This window comes from Phascolarctos cinereus, unplaced genomic scaffold, assembly GCF_003287225.1.
Source record: "Phascolarctos cinereus isolate Bilbo 61053 unplaced genomic scaffold, phaCin_HiC Scaffold_4;HRSCAF=312, whole genome shotgun sequence".
In the NCBI taxonomy this organism is placed as follows: Eukaryota; Metazoa; Chordata; class Mammalia; order Diprotodontia; family Phascolarctidae; genus Phascolarctos; species Phascolarctos cinereus.
Window position 1 is genome coordinate 325626230 of NW_027555847.1, and position 21899 is coordinate 325648128.

Below are 21899 nucleotides of genomic sequence, written 5' to 3' on the forward strand. Positions count from 1 at the left end.
CTGGAATCCATGAACTTATTTTAAAAAATATTTTAACAACTGTATTTCACTAGAATTGTTTTCCTTTAAAACCCTATGTATTTTATTTTATGCACTTAAAAGCATAATTCTGATAAAGGATCCATAGGTATGCCCAGATTACCAATGGGGATTAATTTCATTAAAAAAAAAAAAGACTAAGAAGCCCTCTGAGGTCCCTTCTAGAAGTTTTCAATCTATGATCCCATTATTGCCACTGTGTTTTTGCTAGTACTCCTTCCATTTGCCTCTCTGTATTGCCTCTTGATATCCTAGGCATCTTTCAAGGCTGGTGTCCAGCCCCAAGTCTTCCATGAAGTCTCCCAATGACTCCAGCCTACAGTATGGCTGTTATTGTTGTTGTTTGTCTTTCGTTCTTGAAGAGGACCATGACATCAAGAAGGTGATGCCATGATTTGCAAGGGAACTGGATTTAAGTGAGGCATGGCTGTGCAAAGTCACCAACTTCACCTTCTCCTCCAGAGCCATCGGGTCCAGTGGCAAGATCTAGATCAGGACAAGTGGAGATGGCCCCAGATGCAGTGTGAGGCTATGGCCTTTTTAAATTAAGGTATGGACTGATACAGTGGAAAGAGGCCTGGCTCTGAATAGAGCCTATGTCTGAGTTCAAATCCTATCTCTGATTATTACTACCTGTGTGCCCTCAGGCAAATCACTTAACCTCCCTGTTCCTCAGTTCTTTATCTGTAAAATGAAGTGGTTGGTCTAGATGGCCCTCTGAGATCCCTTCTAGCTTTCAAACTATGATCCCATGAGGTTTTTTATGAATGTCATCACTAATTTTCTGTAGTAGACAACAACATATTTCTAGGTACACTGACTGAAGTAATAGCAACAACATCATTAAGAAGCAATTTCTAGGAATATGAAAGATAAGAATATTCATCTAATAATGAATGCTGGTAAATTACTGCAAAATCATCAGCAAGAATGTTTAATAGTTGCTCTTTCCAGCTTTGCTTTAATGATTTTACAAGTTTGGAAAATTAGGGCATAGGAAGCTCTAAAAAAAAATTTAAGACTATGTGTGCCATTTGAGCAAAATGAACCAAAATAAAAATATATAGTACTATCCGTTTTACAGCCGTTCCTTGATATATTTCAAGGCAATGTTTTTCAACTCTTATGCATGTGCCTGTATCTGACAGTTTATCATGGGATCAATACATATATCTCAGCATCAGCAATTCATTATTCTATTTAATTGGTCAGCAAGTAGGAAGGAATTAAGCACACACAATGGACTTTGTAAATTGCCCCCAATCCTTTGGTGACCACAGAGGAGGGTAAATTCCCAGGGAATATGGCAAGGGTGATTATTTAGAGCAGTGGTCTAGAAAAGGGTCCTGTCATACAGTTTTATTTAGGGACCTAGAATTTCAAAGCTTTTCTTATGTTTCATGGTTTTCAAGTAATTCTACTATTTATTTCCCTGAATCTCTTCTGAACAGTAGATGATTAATGAAAATTTTAGCTCAGGAAAGAAAGGCATGAAAAAGGTACTTTTTTTTTAATTATCTCATTTCACTCATGAAACATGAAACAGTGAAAATAGGATTAATATGGCATAGCACACAGAGCACTTGATTTGGAGTTAGGCAACCTGGATTTGAATCACAGCTCTCCATTCACTAGGTATGTAATTCTGAGCAGCTAGGTGGGCAGTGGATATAGCGCTGAGTCTGGAGTCAGGAAGACTCACCTTCTTAAGTTCAAATTCAGCCTCATACACTTACTAGCTGTGTGACCCTGGGCAAGTCACTTCAACCTGTTTGCCTCAGTTTCCTCATCTGTAAAATGAGCTAGAGAAGGAAATGGCAAACCACTCCAGTATCTTTGCCAAGAAAATGCGAAAAAGAAATGAAGAGTTGGAGGTGACTGAAAAGGACTAAACAACGAAACCCAGAGCAAGTTATTTCACTTTTATGGGCCTCAGTTTCTACATTTGTAAAATAAGAAGATTGAATTTCAAGATCTCTAGGCTCCCTTTGAGCTCTGAAGTCCTAGCAGATGGCTACTAGCTTCCTACTTGATGACTGACCTGCTTTGACATACCTGTGACAACCTTACCTGTCAAAACTGTGCAAAAAACAATTGAGGCAAAATCATGACTGATTTTTATCAGTAGACAGTGAGTTTATGCTCACTTGAAAACTTGTTTCCAAAATAAGCTCACTTACATAGAAAGGATTTCTTTTACCTTCATCTCTCCAGTGGAATCCAAAAATGGATATCACATGCACTCAGACTACAGTATATTGTCCCTTATTGTAACTCTCCAAAGAAATAAAAATACTTTAATAAAAGGGGGCATGGAAGGGAGGGCTGAAAAAATGGAAAAATACTAAAAGAGCTATCAAAATTATGCTGATAAGGGTAATGGTCAAAATCTTTTAGGGTAATAATTGTTTTAAAAATTAGTCTATATTAAAGATATCAAAGACAGAATACAGACACCTACACATACAAAAATATTTACAGTAGCACTTTATGCTGTAGCAAAAATTAGAAACAAAATGGGAATTTGGGAACAAAATCTGGGAATGGCTGACCAAATGTGAGGGGATGTTAGTTTGCCATGGGAATTGATGAATACGATAAATCTAAAGAAATTTAAGATGACTTGAATGGTTTAATGAAGAAGAAAGTAATCTGAACTGGAGAACAACTCATCCAATGGTAATAATAATACCAAGGAAAACAGCTTAGACTGCAAGGCCTCAGCTGGCAATGAATTCAGAAGACCAGTAATGAAGTGTGCACACAACTCCTGATGGACAGGCGATGCATCACAGGGGAGGAGTCAATACTGTGCTTGTTAAATGATCAGTCGTTGGTTAAATGATTTAAAAAAAGGAAAGCGGTGCTGAGTCAATCTCTAGCAATGAATGTCAATTCATAACTTTATATGAATAAGTTATCCCAAAACAGTTTATTGAAATGCACTAAAAGTGTTTCTATGCTAAGATTTAAAAGATAAAATCTCAGAGTACATTAATTGGGTCTCATCTCAGATTTCTCTTTTGAGAAATAATGATTTATTAATAAAATGTTAAGTAACATATATATAAAAAAGTATCAAAATGTCATATTTTTACAGTATTATGTAAGAAAAATACACTTCACAGTGCATTATCTATTTCTAGCTTATGAGACATTGCTTTATACACACACACACATACACACACACATATACACACATGCATACACACAAGCATAAATATTCATCTAGCCTCTCTGAATGTACTATTGCTGTTGCAAGAGTTTTGGTTCCAAGATCTCTACTGCTAAAGAAAATACTATCACTTCAATGAGAAGAAATGAGTAATATTTTTAAAGGAACTAAATAAATAAAACTACAAAACTCCTACCAGCACGGTGGTGCTGTGGATAGGGCCCTGGACCTTGATTCAGGAAGTCCTGACTTCAAATCTCATCTTGGATACTTCCTATATGGGTGACCTTGGGCAAATCACTTAACCTCTGTCTGCCTCTGTTAATCATATGTAAAATAAAGATAATAATAATAATAATAATAATAATAATAATAATAATAATAATAGCTGCTAGGCGCCCAAGATTGCTGCTAAGATCAAAAGGAATAGTATCTGTAAAGCTCTTTACAAACCCTAAAGAGATGGATAGATAGCTAGATGTGTGCGTGTGTATGTATATGTATATATATACACACACACACACATATATATACATATACACACCTTTACACATACAAACACATACATATATGTGTCTATATAGATGTATGTATGTATAGGTATATATAGGTGTGTATGTATAGATATATGTGTGTGCGTTATATGCGTGCATATGTATGTATATATGTGTACACACACACTATATATATGTATATATATATATACACACTATATATATATATGTATATACACACACACACACACACACACACACACACACGTATACCCTATTTTTATTATCATGGCACTAAGATTAAATAAAGTACAACTACCTCAAACCATTATATCATTTAAAGGGAACACATCACTTCTCCTTTCTCCATTTTTGTCCAGACCTTCTCCTTAACCCTCCTCTTCCCACTCCCGCCTTGGCTTTCGTAACATCCCCCAAAACTAGGCTGCTGATTTCTAGCAAACATCCTTCCTCCCAATTCTACTTGCAGACCAGATGCACTTTATGGTCATTAAGAGTCCCTTCCTGATTCCCCTCCAACTGTTAATGCTCTTCCCAAAAATCATTTTCCGTTGACTTGTGTGTTTGGTATTTACTTACCTGGCTACATGTTGTTCTTAGCAGCCCTATCTCTCCCAGTCAATAGAATGTAAGCTCCTTGAGAGCATGATCTGTTTCTTTTTCTATTTCTTTCCTTTTTGGGGGGCGGGGAGGAAGGGGGAAAGTTTTGTGTCCCTATCTAGTATACCTTGACAGTGAAGCAGAAAGAACACTGGATTTGCAGTCAGGAAGACCCCAATTGAATCCTGTTTCTACCACTTACTAGTTGTTTGATGCTAAGCAAGTCACTTAACCTGTCTGCCTCAGTTTCCCCATACATAAAATGGGGATAACAACAGCACACCTCCTTCCCAGGATTGCTGTGAAGATCAAAAGATAATATTTGTAAAATACTTTGCAAACCATAAAGCTCACCTACCACATAGCGGGTACTTCATACATGCTTGCTGAATTGAACCAAGTTAAACTGAATTCAAACCCAGCCCAATGTGGAGTTTGACTTCTGGGAAGTGAAGAAGATGGCACATCAGATGCAGCACCAGGCCTGAAGTCACAAAAACCTGAATTCAGATTTGGCCCCCTACACTTTTAAGCTGTGCTGTCTGCCTCAATTCCCTCAACTATAAAATGTGGATCATAATAGAATCTACTTCCCAGATTTGTTATGAGAATCAAATGAAATAATATTTGTAAAGCTCTTAACAGAATGCCTGGCACATAGTAGGAGTTTAACAAATGCTTGTTTCCCTCCCCTTCCCATTTCTAATTTATATAGGATATGCCTGTTTCTCTGTGTGTCTTATAGGACAGAGACTATCTTTCGCCGGTTATTGTATTTCCACTGCTAAGCACAGTACCTGGCACATACTAGGTGCCTAATAAATATTTATGGATTGATTGAGAGGGTCAACTAACTTGAACACATAAAACTGAGCCACAGATTCAACAGAAACTAGATAACTAGAGCCTACTCTTGAAAAAAAGACTGGAATTGGAGTACTACATATAAAGGGTGCAAGGATGGGAAATGAAGTAAATGAAGGATGAGGGAAATAACACAAAGAGAAATTAACCAGAGACAATGAGTTCTTGAAAGTCTTTCCTTTTTGTGCGCTGACATTCATCCATTACTGCTAAGTATCACACAAGCTGGCATTTCTTACGACTGCTACATGTACCATTATCAAATTTTAGTCAGCAAGGCTTACTGCCCTCATATTTTCCTACAGACTGATAAGTTACCATGTTTCTGCCTCCTGAATTCCTGTCTGCTTGCCAAAGAGAAGCATCTGTATAAATCCATCTGTTTTTGATGACAGCAGCTTCTTTGATAAACTACCCATGTGTAGGGAGGGACAGAAAGATGGAAGAAGCAAATGGGAGAAGACTTTTTCCCTTCTCCAGATTAATGTACATGGAGTATTCATCTGACACCTCATCAGCACTCCCGGCTGGTACCCCAGCAGGCAGACACTCCCTAAGCATGTATTCTGCCCACTACCTGGCTACTCAGGAAGAAGCAGCACCAAGCCAATTATCTGAAGCGCCCAATGTGTCTGGTTCAGGCAGCACAACCACGTTTAGCAGAGCCAAGGAAAACCAAGCTACTTTGGGCTAAGAATTCATCTCCTAACCAAGAGAGTAGTTAGCAATGCTTAATCTGTCTGTGACATTAAAGGAACCACAGACAATACTTTCACTAAAGGCTGCACCTGCCAAAAAATAAGTAACCTCATTTATATCTTATTGGCATTCACTCAAGTAAAGGTCATAAACATGTTTGAATTTCCTGCATATGGCATCAGTGTCTGCCATATTGTACGAGGCAGTACACAGCTTAGGAAGTCCTTCTGTAGCATATCCTGTCTTCTCACACTTGAAAGCACACAATATCTCCCTTAATTTCATTATTTTTCCAGGTTGCCATGAAACACCAAAAAAAAAAATATATCAGTTTGTTTATATACTTAAAACGACCAAGTTCTCTTGCATAGGGTGTTTACAACCCTTCTACAAGGGCCACAGAGGCGACTACATGGCTGCTTTTGCTTTTCTGTAATCTTAGCCAAGATAAACAGGATGTGCTTCATTTCAGAATTTCAAAGGCTGATCAAAACTGTTTTAACACTGTGGAGTTTCAAAGCACATCTTGGGATTCACAACAAAGTAACAAGATCACATAAGGCTGAGGTGAAGAAGCTCAATAGATTATCCATTAGAGCACAGAGAAGAACTATCAGTTTCACAACTAGAGGATTTGGTTGGTTTCCCCATGAATAAAAGAAGAGATAGACAATATACAAAATTGCCCATGGTAGGCACCATCTACCTTTCCACACCATTCTCCAGGAAATCAAAGCTCCTATATCTTTACTGAAATTGGCTTATTAAAATGGCCTATAATAGTTTCTATATTTTTTAAAAAATATACTTTTCCCCTTTGCTTTCTATACAGCCTATTCTCCATAAAGAGAAAAGAATCAAATATATGACCTTTTCCCCACTATGTACTCTTAAGACTGTGCTGAAAGTTGGCACATAAAAATGTATCACAAGACTTTTAGCATTATAATTGCATGTGCTGTGGGTAGCAGAGATATCTGGCCTGAGATAACTGAATAATGAGGAAATGAAGATGAGAGGGGCACCAGACGGGACCATCCTCTCCTGCTGTTATTCTGCATCAGTGAAACAAAGAAGCTTACCAATATTTTCCTAAGACTACAATACATGCATCAATAGTGGGGGAAGGGGAGGGCGAGAGTTGGAAAGTTAATAAACTTGACCGTCAAGCGCTAAAAAGTACCGACTAAAAAGTTTATGATATCCTGTGTTCATTTAGCAAGTGAAATTGAGATACAAATAATAATAATAATAATAATAATAATAAACTATATAGCACTTTAAAGCTTGCAATGTGCTTTAAACATAACTAAAAACAGAAAGAAAATGTCACTTTAAAGCTTGCAATTTGCTTTAAACAAAAGAAAGAAAAACAGAAAGAAAAAAATATGTATTTTAAAGCAGGTTTAAAATCCAAAGATGTCAACCTGATATCTATGATGCCAGAGGAAGATAATGAACAAAACCTTGGTTTAGGCAGCATATTACACAATACATACCATCATCCCCAGTAAAATAGAAGCTTTTTGAGGACAGAGACTTTCACAGTTTTATTTTTTTATCCATACTAGAGTTCCTTTCACACAGTAGGCAATTTCATGCAAGTCAAATTTAATTAGATATTAAATCACTTCAGTATTTTTGATGTCTTCCCTTTATACAAATATCTCCAATTTAAATATTGGCAGTAGGTAAACTAGTAAGAAATTGTAAGCAGGAAACGGAAAGAGGACTAACACAATTTTCTCCTCATTTGTTTGCTACCCATGTTTCTCAAGATCTCTCTGGTCCTGTTTGCAAATATCTTAGCTCCACATCAAACAGGAACTTCAGCAGAGAATAAATGTTTCCTATGTCTGGATACTTTACCTCAGATATCATTATCCTTCCTGTGACAACCTAGCTTCGACCAGCATCATCAGAGTTATCACTGCCAAGTAAAACCAACCATTGTTACTATGGAAGGATGCAGGAACAATATTGTAGCTTTTAAGAAATCATTTTTCACTTAAAAAGTCGCTAGCTGAAAAGATTTAAAATTCTCAAGTGGTACAGGCACAACTCTAACTTAAGCTTTAATACATTTTCCCTGAAGAGAAAAAAAGGTAAATTTGACTTCTTGCTACCTGGGACCAAAAACACAATTAGGTGTAAACTTTAAATCCACAAAAAAAAAAAGATAGATCAAGTTTACAAATGGCAGCCTCATTCTGTACACACAGAAGGACTTGAGAAGAGCAGCTCAGCAACAAAAATTCATTTGGGGACAGTCAAGAACATAAATTGCTAAAGAAATCAATCCATAGTAGTTTAGAGCTAAAAGGAACCCTAGACATTAGGAACGGCTCATAGAATCACAGATTTAGAACTGGAAAGAAACGTAGAGAAAATCGATCCTAGCTGCCTCATTTTACAGATGAGGAAACTCAGGTCATCATCTTTGTTTCACAGGAAAACTAGGGCACCCTGAAATTAAGTGAATGGCCCAAGCCTGATGGCTAATTAATGCACTTGCCAAGATTAGACACCAGGTCTATTTAAGTTATGAGGCAGTGTGGGCGAGCATTTAGTCAAGAGCCCTGGATTTGAATCTTGTTTCAGAAATTTAGTAATCACAGGCAAGGCACTCAGTCTCTCAGACCCTCAGTTTCCTCACCTGCAAAATACAGACAGCACCTCCCAAACTTCAAAGATCTGCACAAACGTGACTGGTTTTCATCATTTAGTAAAATATGACTCCCAATGTAAAAGACTCCAGGTAAGGACCTGCATAGATTTATGTATTCGTTATAGCACTGTTCGTGACAGAGTTGGAGGCCCATCTTTCTGTGGCAGATGTTGCCATGGCCACACAAATCCCCATTCACCACATTTAATAGAAATTAAATACAAAAGCCATTTTATAGCCTTTTTCTGTTGTACAAGAGCATATAACCAGGAACCTAATAGAAGAGGGGCCTATTAGATAACAACTCTAAATGCTAAGCACAAAAGCCATTTTTATAGCCTCTTTTTCACACCAGAGTGTAAAACCTGGAACCAAAAAGAGGGTCTCATGAGATAACTCTAAATGGGAAATGCGGTTTGAAACATATATTGTTTTTCAATGAGATCTTTTCTTTCTGCCCCATTTTATTTGCAGATTTTTGTTGTTGCCTGGTAAAGAATAGAGCAAAGAGTAGAGAAATAGGGAAGTTAACTGGGAAGAGGAAGTCCTGGGAAATGGACTAAAGGACATTCCACATGGAAAGAAATATCAGTAATTTAAAGTGCAGGTTTCCACACCCTCACATTCAATTCCTGGAGGCACTGTGCATTTCTAACAGGCAGTTATTAATCATTTAAGTTATCAATAATTCAATTTATAATTTTATTTAATAATTTAATTCCTACTGCCCAAGTGAAACATGATACACAAACCAAAGGACAGACAGGATGTAAAAACCTGTAATTGCACATGTCACGGCTATGTATTTCTCACCCTCCACACTCATACTGCCCCTTGTAGCATAGGATCCATGTCCTTTCTTTCAGGCTTGAATGAAGCCTGCATTTCACTCACCATGCTAGCAGTGAGAGAAGGAGCTGACTGACCGAGAGCCTGGCTGCGCATCCGGATGAGGTTGGAGGTCTCTGCAGCTGCCAGCCATGACTGCTCTGCGATGGTGTTTGGAAGTAGGTACCTCCCTGTTGGATGCAAACAAAGAAAACAGTTTTCTTAGCTTGGTAGCTAAGGATACCATGACCGGTTCTGTCCCCTTGCTTCCTAACAGACTGGGACTTTCTTTTGTATTTGCCAAAATCAGTGATTATTTTTATGGAGCGGGGGGGGGGGTTGGTGCTGAGAGAACTCCCAGTGAGGAAAATCCATCCACCAATATGTATCTGTGACATAATTCTACAGCAAGGTTCTTAAACTTTTTTTGTTCGATAGGCCCCATTGGCAGGTTAGTGAAGCCTGCAAATACCTATTATTGTTACCCATATTAATTATTGAAGGAAATGCTAGTGCTGCTAGAAATAAATGAAAATAAAGATTAATTTTTTTCCCATGAAAGCTCACAAACACCCTAAATCTATCCCTAGACCCCTTGAAGGTAACCAGACAAAGAATCCCTGTGAAATCTCTAAGGTTCTAAGAAACACATAGTATGCATCACAGGCAGGCCTTGTACACAAAGTCGCCCAATTCTGAGGCTGGCCTTTTATCTCCTACATTATGGTGTCTTTAAGTTGGGAAATACTGTCACCAAATAGTAAAGAAATTTTAATCTGAAGTCAGGATAGCCAGATTTAGACTCAGAACCTGAATTCGCATGTAACTGGAGCAAATCACACCTCCCTGACCCTTGGTTTCCTCATGGAAATAAAGAAACCTCCCATTTTGGCTGAGTTCAAGTTTTACAGAACAAATCCTTTTATTAAGGGGATTTATTCTGTGAACTTTGGATTCAGTCAAAGTGCCGCACTTGAGGACATAGAGGGCCACAGGTGGCCTTGAAACCTCAGGTTTCCACTCCTGGAATAGGGAAAGGGAAGGTGGTCTTGTTTTAGGAATAGCAGAGAGGCCAGTGTCAATAGATTGAGTATGTGGAAGGAGGAATACATAACCTGTGGCCCCCTGATCCTATTCCATGCATTTTCACTGGCTTCTCCCCTGCCTGGAGAGTTTCTCCTCCTCCTCTTCTCTGCCTCCTGACTTCCTTCAAGTCTTAGCTAAAATCCTACGGATTGCCTCCATCAGACTGAGACCTGGGAAAGACCTCAGCTTAAAAGGGCCATGGTATCCTACTGAATCCAGGGCTGATCTCCAGTCATCCTAATCTCTAGTTTGTTACTGGACCCAGACAGCTCTGGAGGAAAAAGTGAGGCTGGTGACTTTGCGCAGCCCTCCCTCACTGAAATCCAATTCACTTGCAAGCCATGGCATCACCTCCCTGATGTCATGGTCCTCTTCAAGAACGAAGGACAAACAACAACAACCCATGCGTGGTCCAAGCTGCCCCACTGGGGACCCTACTGTCCAGTTCCGGTTGGACAACTCCTCTCCTCCACTCTCCTCTCTTCTCATTAGACTGTGAGGTCCTTGAGAGCAGGGTCTGTCTTTCAATTTCTTTGTCACCTAAGCACAGGGCCTGGCTCCATAGTAAGCACTTAATAAATGTTTACTGACTTGCCATAAGCCTCTCAAAAGCAGGAACCATTGTTTTGGGTTTTTGTTGTTGTTGTTTTTTGCCTTTCCACTCCATGGCTTAGCACAGTGTTAGGCACTGTGGCAAAAAGAAATTGCTTCAACACTTTTCAATTAATCAAATACCTAATCCAACAGATTACTTTTGGTCCTGTTATTCTGTGACCTTTCTGTATCATTTGACAAAGCTAACCACACCCCTACCCTAGATAATTTCTCATTTGTTTTCCAGAGACATCATACTCATAACAAATTTGTATATGACTCTTCCAAGTAAACTCTATAACTGCCTCTGACTCATCTTCTTAGTGACCCCTTAAAGTATGTTTAATTCAATTTTTTTTTTTGGTAATCAGGATTAAATAACTTGCCCAGGGTCACACAGCTAGGAAGTATCTGAGGCTGAATTTGAATTCAAGTCCTCCTGACTCCAGGACCAATGCTCTATTCCTTGAACCACCTAGCTGCCTCTGTTCAATTCAATTTAACAGAATTAACACTAAGCAATACTCTTTACCATGTTCCCAAGGTCATGTCTTTAGCTCTCCTCTCCTGTCTCTACACACTATTCTTTGGTCATTTCATTCATTCCTCTCATTTCAATTTTCACCTCAATGTAGACTGATCATCTCTCAGGAGTTTCAGGTTCTTATTTCCAATAGCCCATGTCCACTCTGGTATTCTCCTCTCACTTAGCGTGAGGATTGGAGGAGGGCCTGTGCTGTTCACTAAGGCAAGAAGAGTCACCAATCCAACACAGAGGGGTTGGATGCAGGTACCAACTAGTAGCTCTGGTACTCATACCCCTACGCTAGGTCACAGACAGTGTGGTCTGAGAAGTGGACTTATACATAGGGGTGCTAGACCCGGGCAAGGAACATTTGCCTGCCACAGGCAATAACTGTGGCTCTGACTCTAGGAACACAGTAGGGTCTCAGATCTAGCCCCCAACCCAGTCTGAAGCCTGTAGCAAAATAGCCAGCACTGGGGGTCAGACCAAAAGGCAGTCTGAAATTTCTTCATTCTGGACTTTTAGATTCCTCTAACTAGATGATGATATCTGGGGCCAGTCAAAGGCTACATCTAACCAGGAGCAAGTTGACTATCGTGTTACTCAGACACAAACTGAGATCAAGAGGTTGTAAAACTTAGACCAGGAAGGTGGCAATGCCCCGGCTTAGAGCACTCTGGGCCCACTGAAAGCCTGTGGGTACCCAGGCTGGGTCATTCTGGAGATCCTCAAATCACACAGCACTCAATGCCCAGAGAAAGCAACAACATGACCCAACAGGGACATTCTCTCCCTAAGTGTGCAGAGTCTGGTCCCTACAAAGTCCAGAGTCAAGAAATAAGGAAAGAAGAATGAGCAAAGAAACAAAAATACAGAATCCCTCCCAGAAGAGCTATTATGGTGACCAAGATGCCCCAGACACAAGCCCAAAGGACAGAATGACTCCAAAACTTCTATAAAAGGCAACTACAGTGAGTGGATAGAGTGCTGCACTAGGAATCAGACTTGAATTCATATATGCCCTCAGACATTTCCTAGCTGTGTGACTCTAGGCAAGCCACTTAAACTGTTTGCCTCAGTTTCCTCAACTGTAAAACTGAGATAATAACAGGGTTGTATCAAATGAGATAATATTTGTAAAATGCTTAGCACAGTAATTGACACATGGTAGGTGCCATATAAATGCTTACTTCCTTCCCTTCCTCTCCTTTTCCTGCAAAGCCTCAAAGAAAAATACTGCTTGGAGACAACTTCAGCAAGAATTCCTGGGGGAAATAAAAATGATTTTATAACTTCAACTATTTCTGCCAATGCACCTAATCTACAATGTTTCAAATTTTGATGTTAACCTTCACTCTTCCCTCATCTTTCATATCCAATCAGATACTGGGTAAAACTGTTCATTTGAATCTCCTTCCGCAATGTTTTGTTTTTTGTTAATTTTTAATTTTCAGTTCCAAATTCTCTCCTTCCCTTTACCCCTCCTCCACCCCACTGAGAAAACATGAAATATGATGCCTATCATACATATAAACTCATGCAAAACATATTTCTACATTAACCATGTTACAAAAGAAGAGAAAGAAATAAAAAGAAAAGAAAGAAAAAAATGCCCCCCAAAATTGCTTCAATCTGCACTCAGAGGTCATCAGTTCTCTCTCTCTGGAAGTGGATAGCATTTTTCATCATGAGTCATTTGGAATTGTTACTTCCACAATCTTTCTTAAACTCATCCCCCTCCTCTTGATTTTCACTGTCACAACGCATTATATATTACATATTCCTCAATATCCCATGCGTGGATTACTGCAATAGATTCCTGACAATCCTTCCTACCTGCACTCTCTCCGTGCAGTTGATTCTATACACATTGCTACCAGATTTATCCTCCTTAGCACAGACCTCCTATTGGCTAGAGTCCCAGGGTGGGAAACCTGCCGCCTGGAGGCAACATGTGGCCTTCTAGGTCATCACATTCGGCCCTTTGACTGAATCTGAAGATTTGTTCTGTGAAGTTTGGATTCAGTCAAAGGGACAAACTTTAGGACCTAGAGGGCCACATGTGGCCTCAAGGCCACAGGTTCCCCACCCCTGGCTAGACCACCTAGACAGAAAGAGGAAATAGATGAATTCGGCAAACAGATTATAAGCCTGGCACAAGCACATGATATAATTATGACAGGGGATGCAATTATCTCAACATCTGCTGGTATTCTCTCTGCCAAGAAAGTAGAGCAGTTAATAATCTGACTTGCTTTTATAGTAATCTCTTCCTTCAAAGATGAGAGAAACAATGAAACTTCCATTCTGCATCTGATTTTTCACCAACCTGGAGAAATACTGGGAAATATGGGGAGGAGCTAATGACTCCATCTTAGGATATGTGATAGAAAAGAAAGGCAGACAAGGTCTAGCAAATATCCCTTATTTTGGGAGAGAAGATTTCAGAGTTCAGAGGAAAAAAAATAGGTAAGATTCCATGGACTGAAATTCTATAGGGGAAGTCAGCCCAGGAAAGAGAATGTAAAGCTCCTAAGTATACAATTCTCTTTTCTTCTTTTTTCTTTCTTTCTTTCTCTTTTTTTTTTGGGGGGGGAAGGGGATAGGCAATCAGGGTTAAATGATTTGCCCAAGGTCACACAGTTAGTAAGTGTCAAGTGTCTGAGGCCACATTTGAACTCAGGTCCTCCTGACCAGTGTTCTATTCACTGCACCACCTAGCTGCCCCAAAGTATGCATTTCTTAAGACAAAGAAATACATCTGATAAAGTGGAAAAGGAGAAGTTGTCAAAATGTGGCCTCAGACACTTACTGACTGTGTGACCCTGGGTAAGTCACTTAACTGTTTGCCTCCGTTTCATTATCTGTCAAATAAGCTGGAGAAGGAAATGGCAAACCACTCCAGCATCCTTGCCAGGAAAACCCCAAATGGGGTCACAAAGAGTTGGACACAACTGAAAAGCGACTGAACACCTACATAATATATATGGATATGTATATATACACATATGTTACATGTATGCGTGTGTGTGTATGTGTATGACAGAAGCAAAGGCAGATTACCAAAGGGCAGGTTGCAGTATAATGCAGCAAAGAAAAGCAAATGCTATCTAAGACATCGACTTCAAATAGGGCTTGCTACATTGGAGAAAAGAGGATCAAAGAGTATGGATGGGACTGTCTCTTGGGTAGAGGGTACTGGAATAATTAAGTGTAAGGAGAAGGCTGAGCTAGAAACAGTTAAGTGGTTCAGTAGATAGAACATTGGATTTAGAAGTCCAAAGGTCAGATGTGAATTTGAATCCTGTCTCAGATACTTATTAGCTGTATCACCCAGGGCAAAACCCTTAATTTTTCTCAGCCTCATTTTCCTCACTTGTAAAATGAGAAGGTTGGACTCAATGGCCTTTTGAGGTCCTTTCCAGCTCATCCATGCTCCTACGCCTACTTCTTACATTTTTTTTTCTACTAAAGAGAATTGTCTTTGGACTGGACCCAGGAGGTCTAGAAGTTAGGCGATAAGGAATCTACCTATAATTCAATGGTATAAAGAACTCCCAGGTCTGGAAATTCCTTTTACCAATGAAGTTTGGAACTTTCTCTGCAATTTATAGTCTTTGAAAGTTACCTAGTGGTGTCAAACTCCAATGGGGAAACACATAGCCACTTGGGTCCATAAGGATCATTGCAGGCTACACGTTGACCTAAACAATCACATGTTAACATTAACGATGTTGTATTTTATTTTGTTTAATATATCCAAATTATACTTTAATCTTGCTAAGGTTCTTCTTGGGAGTGTTCTGGGCTGCATGTTAGCCCTGTATTTGACACCTCTGGCCCTGGGCACTGAGAAGCTAAGGGACTTGAACAGGTCGTGCAGCTAGTAGGTGTCAGGCATAATTTAGACCCGGGTCTTCCTGCCTGTAAGACCAGCTCTCTATCTATTGGGCCATTCTGCTTCTCAGGCCTAAAAAGAGCAGAACACAAAAGTACTAATAAGAGCTGATATCCAAAGTAAGTAGGGGAGATATTAAGAGAGGATTTAGCTTATTTGGAAGAGTTCCTGACATCTAGCCCAAGGACACTACATCCTGGGCACTGAAAGTACTGGCAGGTATGACTGCTAAGCCTCTATACTATGGATTCCAACTCAGTAAAATCTCTTACATCTATCTCCTTACTCACACTGTTAACACCCACGTTCAAGTCCCAATCACCCCTCACCTGAACCACCATCCCCTTCCCCACAATATCTTGCATTTATTCTGTATCTACCTACATGTTTTCTCTCTAACAAAATGTAAGCTCATTGAAGGCAGAGATAGTTCCCTTTTAGTCTTCACATTCCCATTCCCTAATACATCACTTGGCATATGACAAGGGCTAATAAATGTTCATTGATTAACTCTAATTAGTCTCCTTGTTTTAATCTTTCCCTTCATTTCATGGGTCTAACTTTAATACTCCCCTACCTTTGGGGAAAGGCAAAGAGGTAGTGCAGTGACTAGAGTGCCTGGAGAAAGGAAGACTCATCTTCCTGAGTCCAAATCCAGTCTCAAAATTAGCCTAGTGGTGTGACCCTGGGCAAGTCACTTAGCCCTGTCTGCCTCTGTTTCCTCATATGTAAAATGAAGAATGGCAAACCACTCCAATATCTTTGCCAAGAAAACCCCAAATGGGGTCACGAAGAGTCAGGCATGACTGAAATGACTGAACAACAAACCTTTGTGGAGCAAACTAATACTTTTGAATCATAATAAAACTCCTCAGACTGGGACTTCAGGCCTCCCCAAATCTGACTCTAATGTGCCTGGCCAGTTTTAGTCCCTTCCTGCCCTCTACATTGCAGCTAAGATGGACTACTAGTCATTCTCCATTCTTGTCCCGCCTCCCAACATCACGCCCCAAAATCTTCCCTTCACATTGCCACTTTTTGAGATCCTTCTCTTCCTTCAAGTTCCACACTCTGATGTCACCTCCTCTATGAAACTCTCTTAGCTCTGCTCTGCTCGCAGTTAAAAGTGACCTTTTCCTCTTCCAATTTCTGAAAATACTTTGAATATTTCCTTCGCACTTAATCCATCCTTCCTCATATCCTATTTATTTATGCACACATAATCCCCTCCAACCCATGTGATTATAAGCTGCTTGCAGACAGGGAATGTTACTTTCCTTCTTGTTTCGCCTTCTGACACTTTGCCTTGCATGTAAAACAAGCTCATCCTGTAATTCACCAAGGGCAAAGCATCCTGAATTTCCATCAAACAGTGCATGTATTAAAGCTCTTCTTTTTAAGTCTGGTGATGACATACACAGAATCACATCAAATATATTGATATAGAAATCTCTAGGCAGGGAAGTTATAATCTAAAATGAAGACAGCTGAGACCAACAGAAGGGATGGCATGCATTCAAGGTGAAAAAAGGACATTCAATTTGCTCATTCTAGTCCCTCTTTCCTTAACTCCTATGAGACAGGTAGCTATCTGAGTGTGCCCAAAGGGGACAGAGTTTACACAATGCCTATCTTCTATTTGCATAAATCATGACATCAATAGTCCGGGTTGAACAATTGAACACTGAACAACTTTTTCATCTAGATCATGCACTAATACATATGTTTATATGTTTAAAAGAAAGCTAAGCTTTGCTGGACTTCACCCAGGCTTGAAATCTCTAGATAATCTTAGACTCCCACCTCCCCCTCATTCACCATGTCCAATCAGTCACCAACTCCAGCCAATTCTACTTGTGCAGCATCTGACAACTGGTCCTCTCCTTTCTGTAACCCAAGGTCAGGTTATGACCTGGACTGCTGAAATAGTTTCCTACTTGCTCCCTCTGCCTCCAGTCTATCCCCTCGACAATCAATCCTGCACATGAGTGGCTGAGTAATCTTCCTAACACACAGCTCTGCAGACATCACTTCCCTACTCAAAAATTTCCACTGGCTCCCTGCCACATCCCCAGGGAAGTCCCTAAATCCTAAGTCTGACAATTAAAAGCTTTCACAGCTAGGACCAAAATACTTTTCCAGTCTCACCTTCACGCACTTCCTTCTCCCCTCCAGCTGAAAGTCTCTCAGTCTTTCTTGATTCTTGTGCAGCATTTTACAAAGACTTCTCCTTGACACTTATTTTCAACTGCTATTACGCTAGCGTGTGCTGATGTCATCTTCCCTATTGGATCCTAAGTTCCTTGAGAAAAGAGATTACGCTTTGTTATGCTTCTTACATGTTTGATTACTACATTCTGCATCCTCCAACCCCAATACCATGCCTTGTACATAGTTAGGTATTTAATATTTACTGTTTCTAATTGGATGAAATCATGCTTTGCTATTTACCTAGTAAATGCAAGGTGCCTTAAAAAACATATGAGAAATTAGGCTCCTGCCCCCATAAAATTTATTTACAACTAATAAGCATAGTCATGAGTATTTGATTCAAACAAGCGATTGATAAGAACTCAGTATCTTTCCCCCAGAACCTTTCCTTCCCAATTTTCCTATTATTGCACTGCCCAGTCTCGAAGCCTTTGCCTCATCTTTGGCCCCTCACTCTCTCATCCTATATACCCATTTTGTTGCCTAATCTTGCCATTCCACGTCCACAACATCTCTCATGTATGCTCCCTTCTGTCCCTTCACCCAGCCACAACTCCAATGCAGGTCATCATCCACTATCACTTAAATCACTGCAACTGCCTGCTAACTGGTCTCCCTGACTGGAGTGTCCCTCCACTCCAACCTGTTCTCCACTAAACTGCCAAGGCGAGTTTTCTTAAGTGTAGGTCTGATCATGTCATCTACCTGATCAATAAGCTCCAGTGACATCTTATATTACCTCCAGGATCAAATAGAAGATCCCTTCTTTGGCATTTAAAGCTCTTCAAGATTTGGCCCCTTTTCTATTTTTCCAGTTTTAATCTCCTTCACAAATTTGACAATCCAAATTTTGTTGTTGTTCAGTTGTTTCAGTCATACACAACTCTTCATGACCCCATTTGGGGTTTTCTTGGCAAAGATAGTGGAGTGGTTTACCATCTCCTTCTTCAATTAATTTTATAGATGAGGAAACTAAGGTAAACAAAGTTAAGTGACTTGCCCAGGGTCACACAGCTTAGAAAGTATCTGAGGCCAAATTTGAACTCAGGAAGATGAGTCTTCCTGACTCTAGGCCTAGTACTGCATTACCCAACTGCCCTCCCTTTCAGGTTACTTTCATCTACTCTGTCTTTATCTTGTATGTAACTGGTTATTTGCATACTGTCTTCTCCATTAGAGTGTGAGCTCCTTGAGGGCAGGGACTGTTCCGCCTTTCTTTGTATGCCCAGCACCCAGAACAGTGCCTGGCATATAATAAGAACTTAATAAATGATTACTGATTGACTGAAGTGTGTGACTGCCTTCAAGGCTCTTCATGGCAGTCTTACTCTGATGTGCTGTGGGCTCTTGAGATCTTTGTCTGTGAAGATCTATGAAACAGAAAAGGCTTCCAAACTACAAGTCTGGTGACAGAAGGTCCCCACTGTTCAACTTAGTTAAATACAAAAAGGTTCACGATCAAAAAGCTGGCCATGAAGTGACAGGGTTTTTGTTTGTGGTGAGCCACTATTTTCCAGCTATCATGGATTATAAAATCCAGCTGAATGGACAGAGAACCTGCTTTCCACGTGCAAAATGACTGAAGAAAAATATATAATATACAAATTTTTTAGGAAAATAAGAGAAAAAAGAAAAAATCTCCAAAACCACTATTAAGATGGGAAGCTTCCAAATTTCCACGAAAAATCTAAAAGAGATTATATTAAAGGGATTATTTGTGAGCACTTAGCAAGTAAATGCATTATTAATATGAGCCATACTAGACCAATTAAGAATCAATCATATTGGGGCAGCTAGGTGGCCCTGAAGTCAGGAGGACTTGAGTTCAAATCTGACCTCAGACCAAACACTTGATATTTACTAGCTGTGTGACCTTGGGCAAGTCACTTAATCCCAATTGCCAAAAGAAAAAGAAAAAAAGAATCAATCATATCAAGCTAACTTCACTTCTTTTTGGTCAGGGTCAGTCATGAAAATACTACACATAAAGACCCTTGTGATATTTGCATAGGCAAATGGAAAAATGTAAACAGAAGTATATAATTAAGATGTACTTAATTATCTCTAAAATTAAACATAATTATGTATATAACATAAATATAATATAAATATAACTAAAACATTAGCTTTATAGATTCTAATTGTCTTCTAGAGTAAAACAAAACAAAAATGTCAATTGGTGGAATGCCACGAGAATCCATCCTTGGTCCCTATTGTGTTCAACATTTTTACCACTAACTAGAAGACAATATATAACCAGTTCATTACATTTACAAATGACACACAGTGGTGCTGATGGAAGTGCAGGAATAGTTAACACTCTGGAGAGTAGAATCAGGATCCAAGAAGATTTCTACAGAATGTAGGATCAGACTAAATGTATCACAATTAATTTTATATGGATAAATGGATAAATATAACAGCTTATACTTGGGTTCAAAAAAATCAACTGCAGAAGTATTCAACAGGAGAAATGATCAGATAATAATTTAAAATTAAGGTAAGGAAGGGACCTACAGGTTTTAATGGACTCAACATGAATTAACAATGTGATATAAGTTTAAAAATATGTGATTTTAGACTTCATTAATAGAAACAAAGTATCCAAAATATGGGTCTTAATAATCCAGTATCATCATGCAGTTCTGGTTAAGGGTGTGCAGAAGACATGAAGAATACCAACAAATTAAAATGCCTAATTCCAAAAGAGCAGTGGTATTCCACCTACCCCTTATTCCATTCCTGGAAATTCACCCAGTAGCATCACCATCTGCTTTGCTGCTCTGCCCTAAGGACCATGAGACCTTTCCATCTGAACTGCAACTTAAATCTTCCCTATATGTTGTGTCCTCCATCAGAGTATCATCTCTTTTAGATAAATTGGTTTTTTTTCCTCTTTGTATCCCCAGGACTCAGCATAGTGCTGAGTACAGATTAAGCAATTAATAAATGGCTTTTCACTCATCCATTTATTTGTGACTACTTGTTAGAGATTTGGCTGGGATTCATACTTCATGCAGGTTTAAATAAAAAGCAGCAATGAGGACCCAAAGACATGAGCCCTGCATTCCAGCCTCTATGACTTTGCCCATATGGTTGGTCTATATAACTCTGCAACCGTTCAATTCCTACTTAGTCACCTCCTCCAGGAAGACTTCTTAGGTCTCCCTTGGCTAGAATCATCTTTCCTACCTCAGCCTCACGTGGTACTCTATAGCACTTTGTACCTTCCTAGTGATCTTACCTCAATCTATTTTGGATTGGTTTCTTCTGTAAGTATCTAGGAGGGCAGGGACTGTGTCTAGAGATCAGCACAATGCCCTGCCAAGGATTTACTTACCAAGTAAATCCATTATTAATATGAGCCAGACTAGATCCATTAAGAATCAGCCATATTAGGCTCACCTCATTTCTTTTTGGGCAAGGTCGATCATGAAAAATGCTAGGCATAAAGCCCCTCAAAATATTTTGTAGGCAAATGGGAAAATGTAAGCATTTTTAAATGCCTTTAAAAATTTAATTGAATTTATTGAATTGTTTCACTGGCATCAGGTAGTGAAACTAACTAGCCTGTCTGTGTTTAATATCAATGATATCAACTGGGTCCTGATTAGTGTGAATAATGAATCCCTTGGAGGGATGGCATTATTAGAATTTGCGTTGCATATTTCCATTGGACTAGTACCAATTACCATATTTTAGATAATTATAACTTTGAATTGTACCAACTTGAATACGTGGGACCAATTCAGGGGGAAAAAATGAACTTAGTAAAATGTTGAAGACTGTACTTCACGTGCCCTTTGCACATTAAGGAGCCTTGACTTTTACTTCGAAATGCTTTAAAGAAATCTTTCCTTCTACTTAGAAACTGACTTCTAGTTTCATTGGCAAAATGGCTTATCTGCATGGCTCTGCCTTTGAGCCGACTGGCCCAATAAAAGAGTAACAATGACCTAGAAGTATAGGTTTATTGAAGCATAAAACCTATCACTTAAAATTCTACTGCTTCTCTCTATTGGAGTATTGGTCATCAGCTCAGAAAAACCTGGCTTTCTCGAGATATTATACTTATGGTCCAGACTACTTATCAGCTTTTCAGCCAAAGCTGCTTTGAAACATAGATCAAGAAAAAAAAAAAGAAATATAGAACAAGGGGGAACAAGGGAATAAGGCCATGGGGGAAGGGGGAGGAT

The 21899-nt window shown here is 39.3% G+C and overlaps 1 protein-coding gene across 3 annotated transcripts in view; it reads right to left on the minus strand.

Moving 5' to 3' along the window:
- Positions 1-21899, minus strand: part of MAST4 (microtubule associated serine/threonine kinase family member 4) — a 781800-nt gene that overhangs the window by 500009 nt on the left and 259892 nt on the right. For all 3 annotated transcript variants that reach the window (XM_078153164.1, XM_021007208.2, XM_021007207.2), the window contains exon 3: positions 9455-9579. In XM_078153164.1, coding sequence (XP_078009290.1) covers positions 9455-9579 — 125 coding nt within the window. The remainder of the gene's footprint in view (positions 1-9454; positions 9580-21899) is intronic.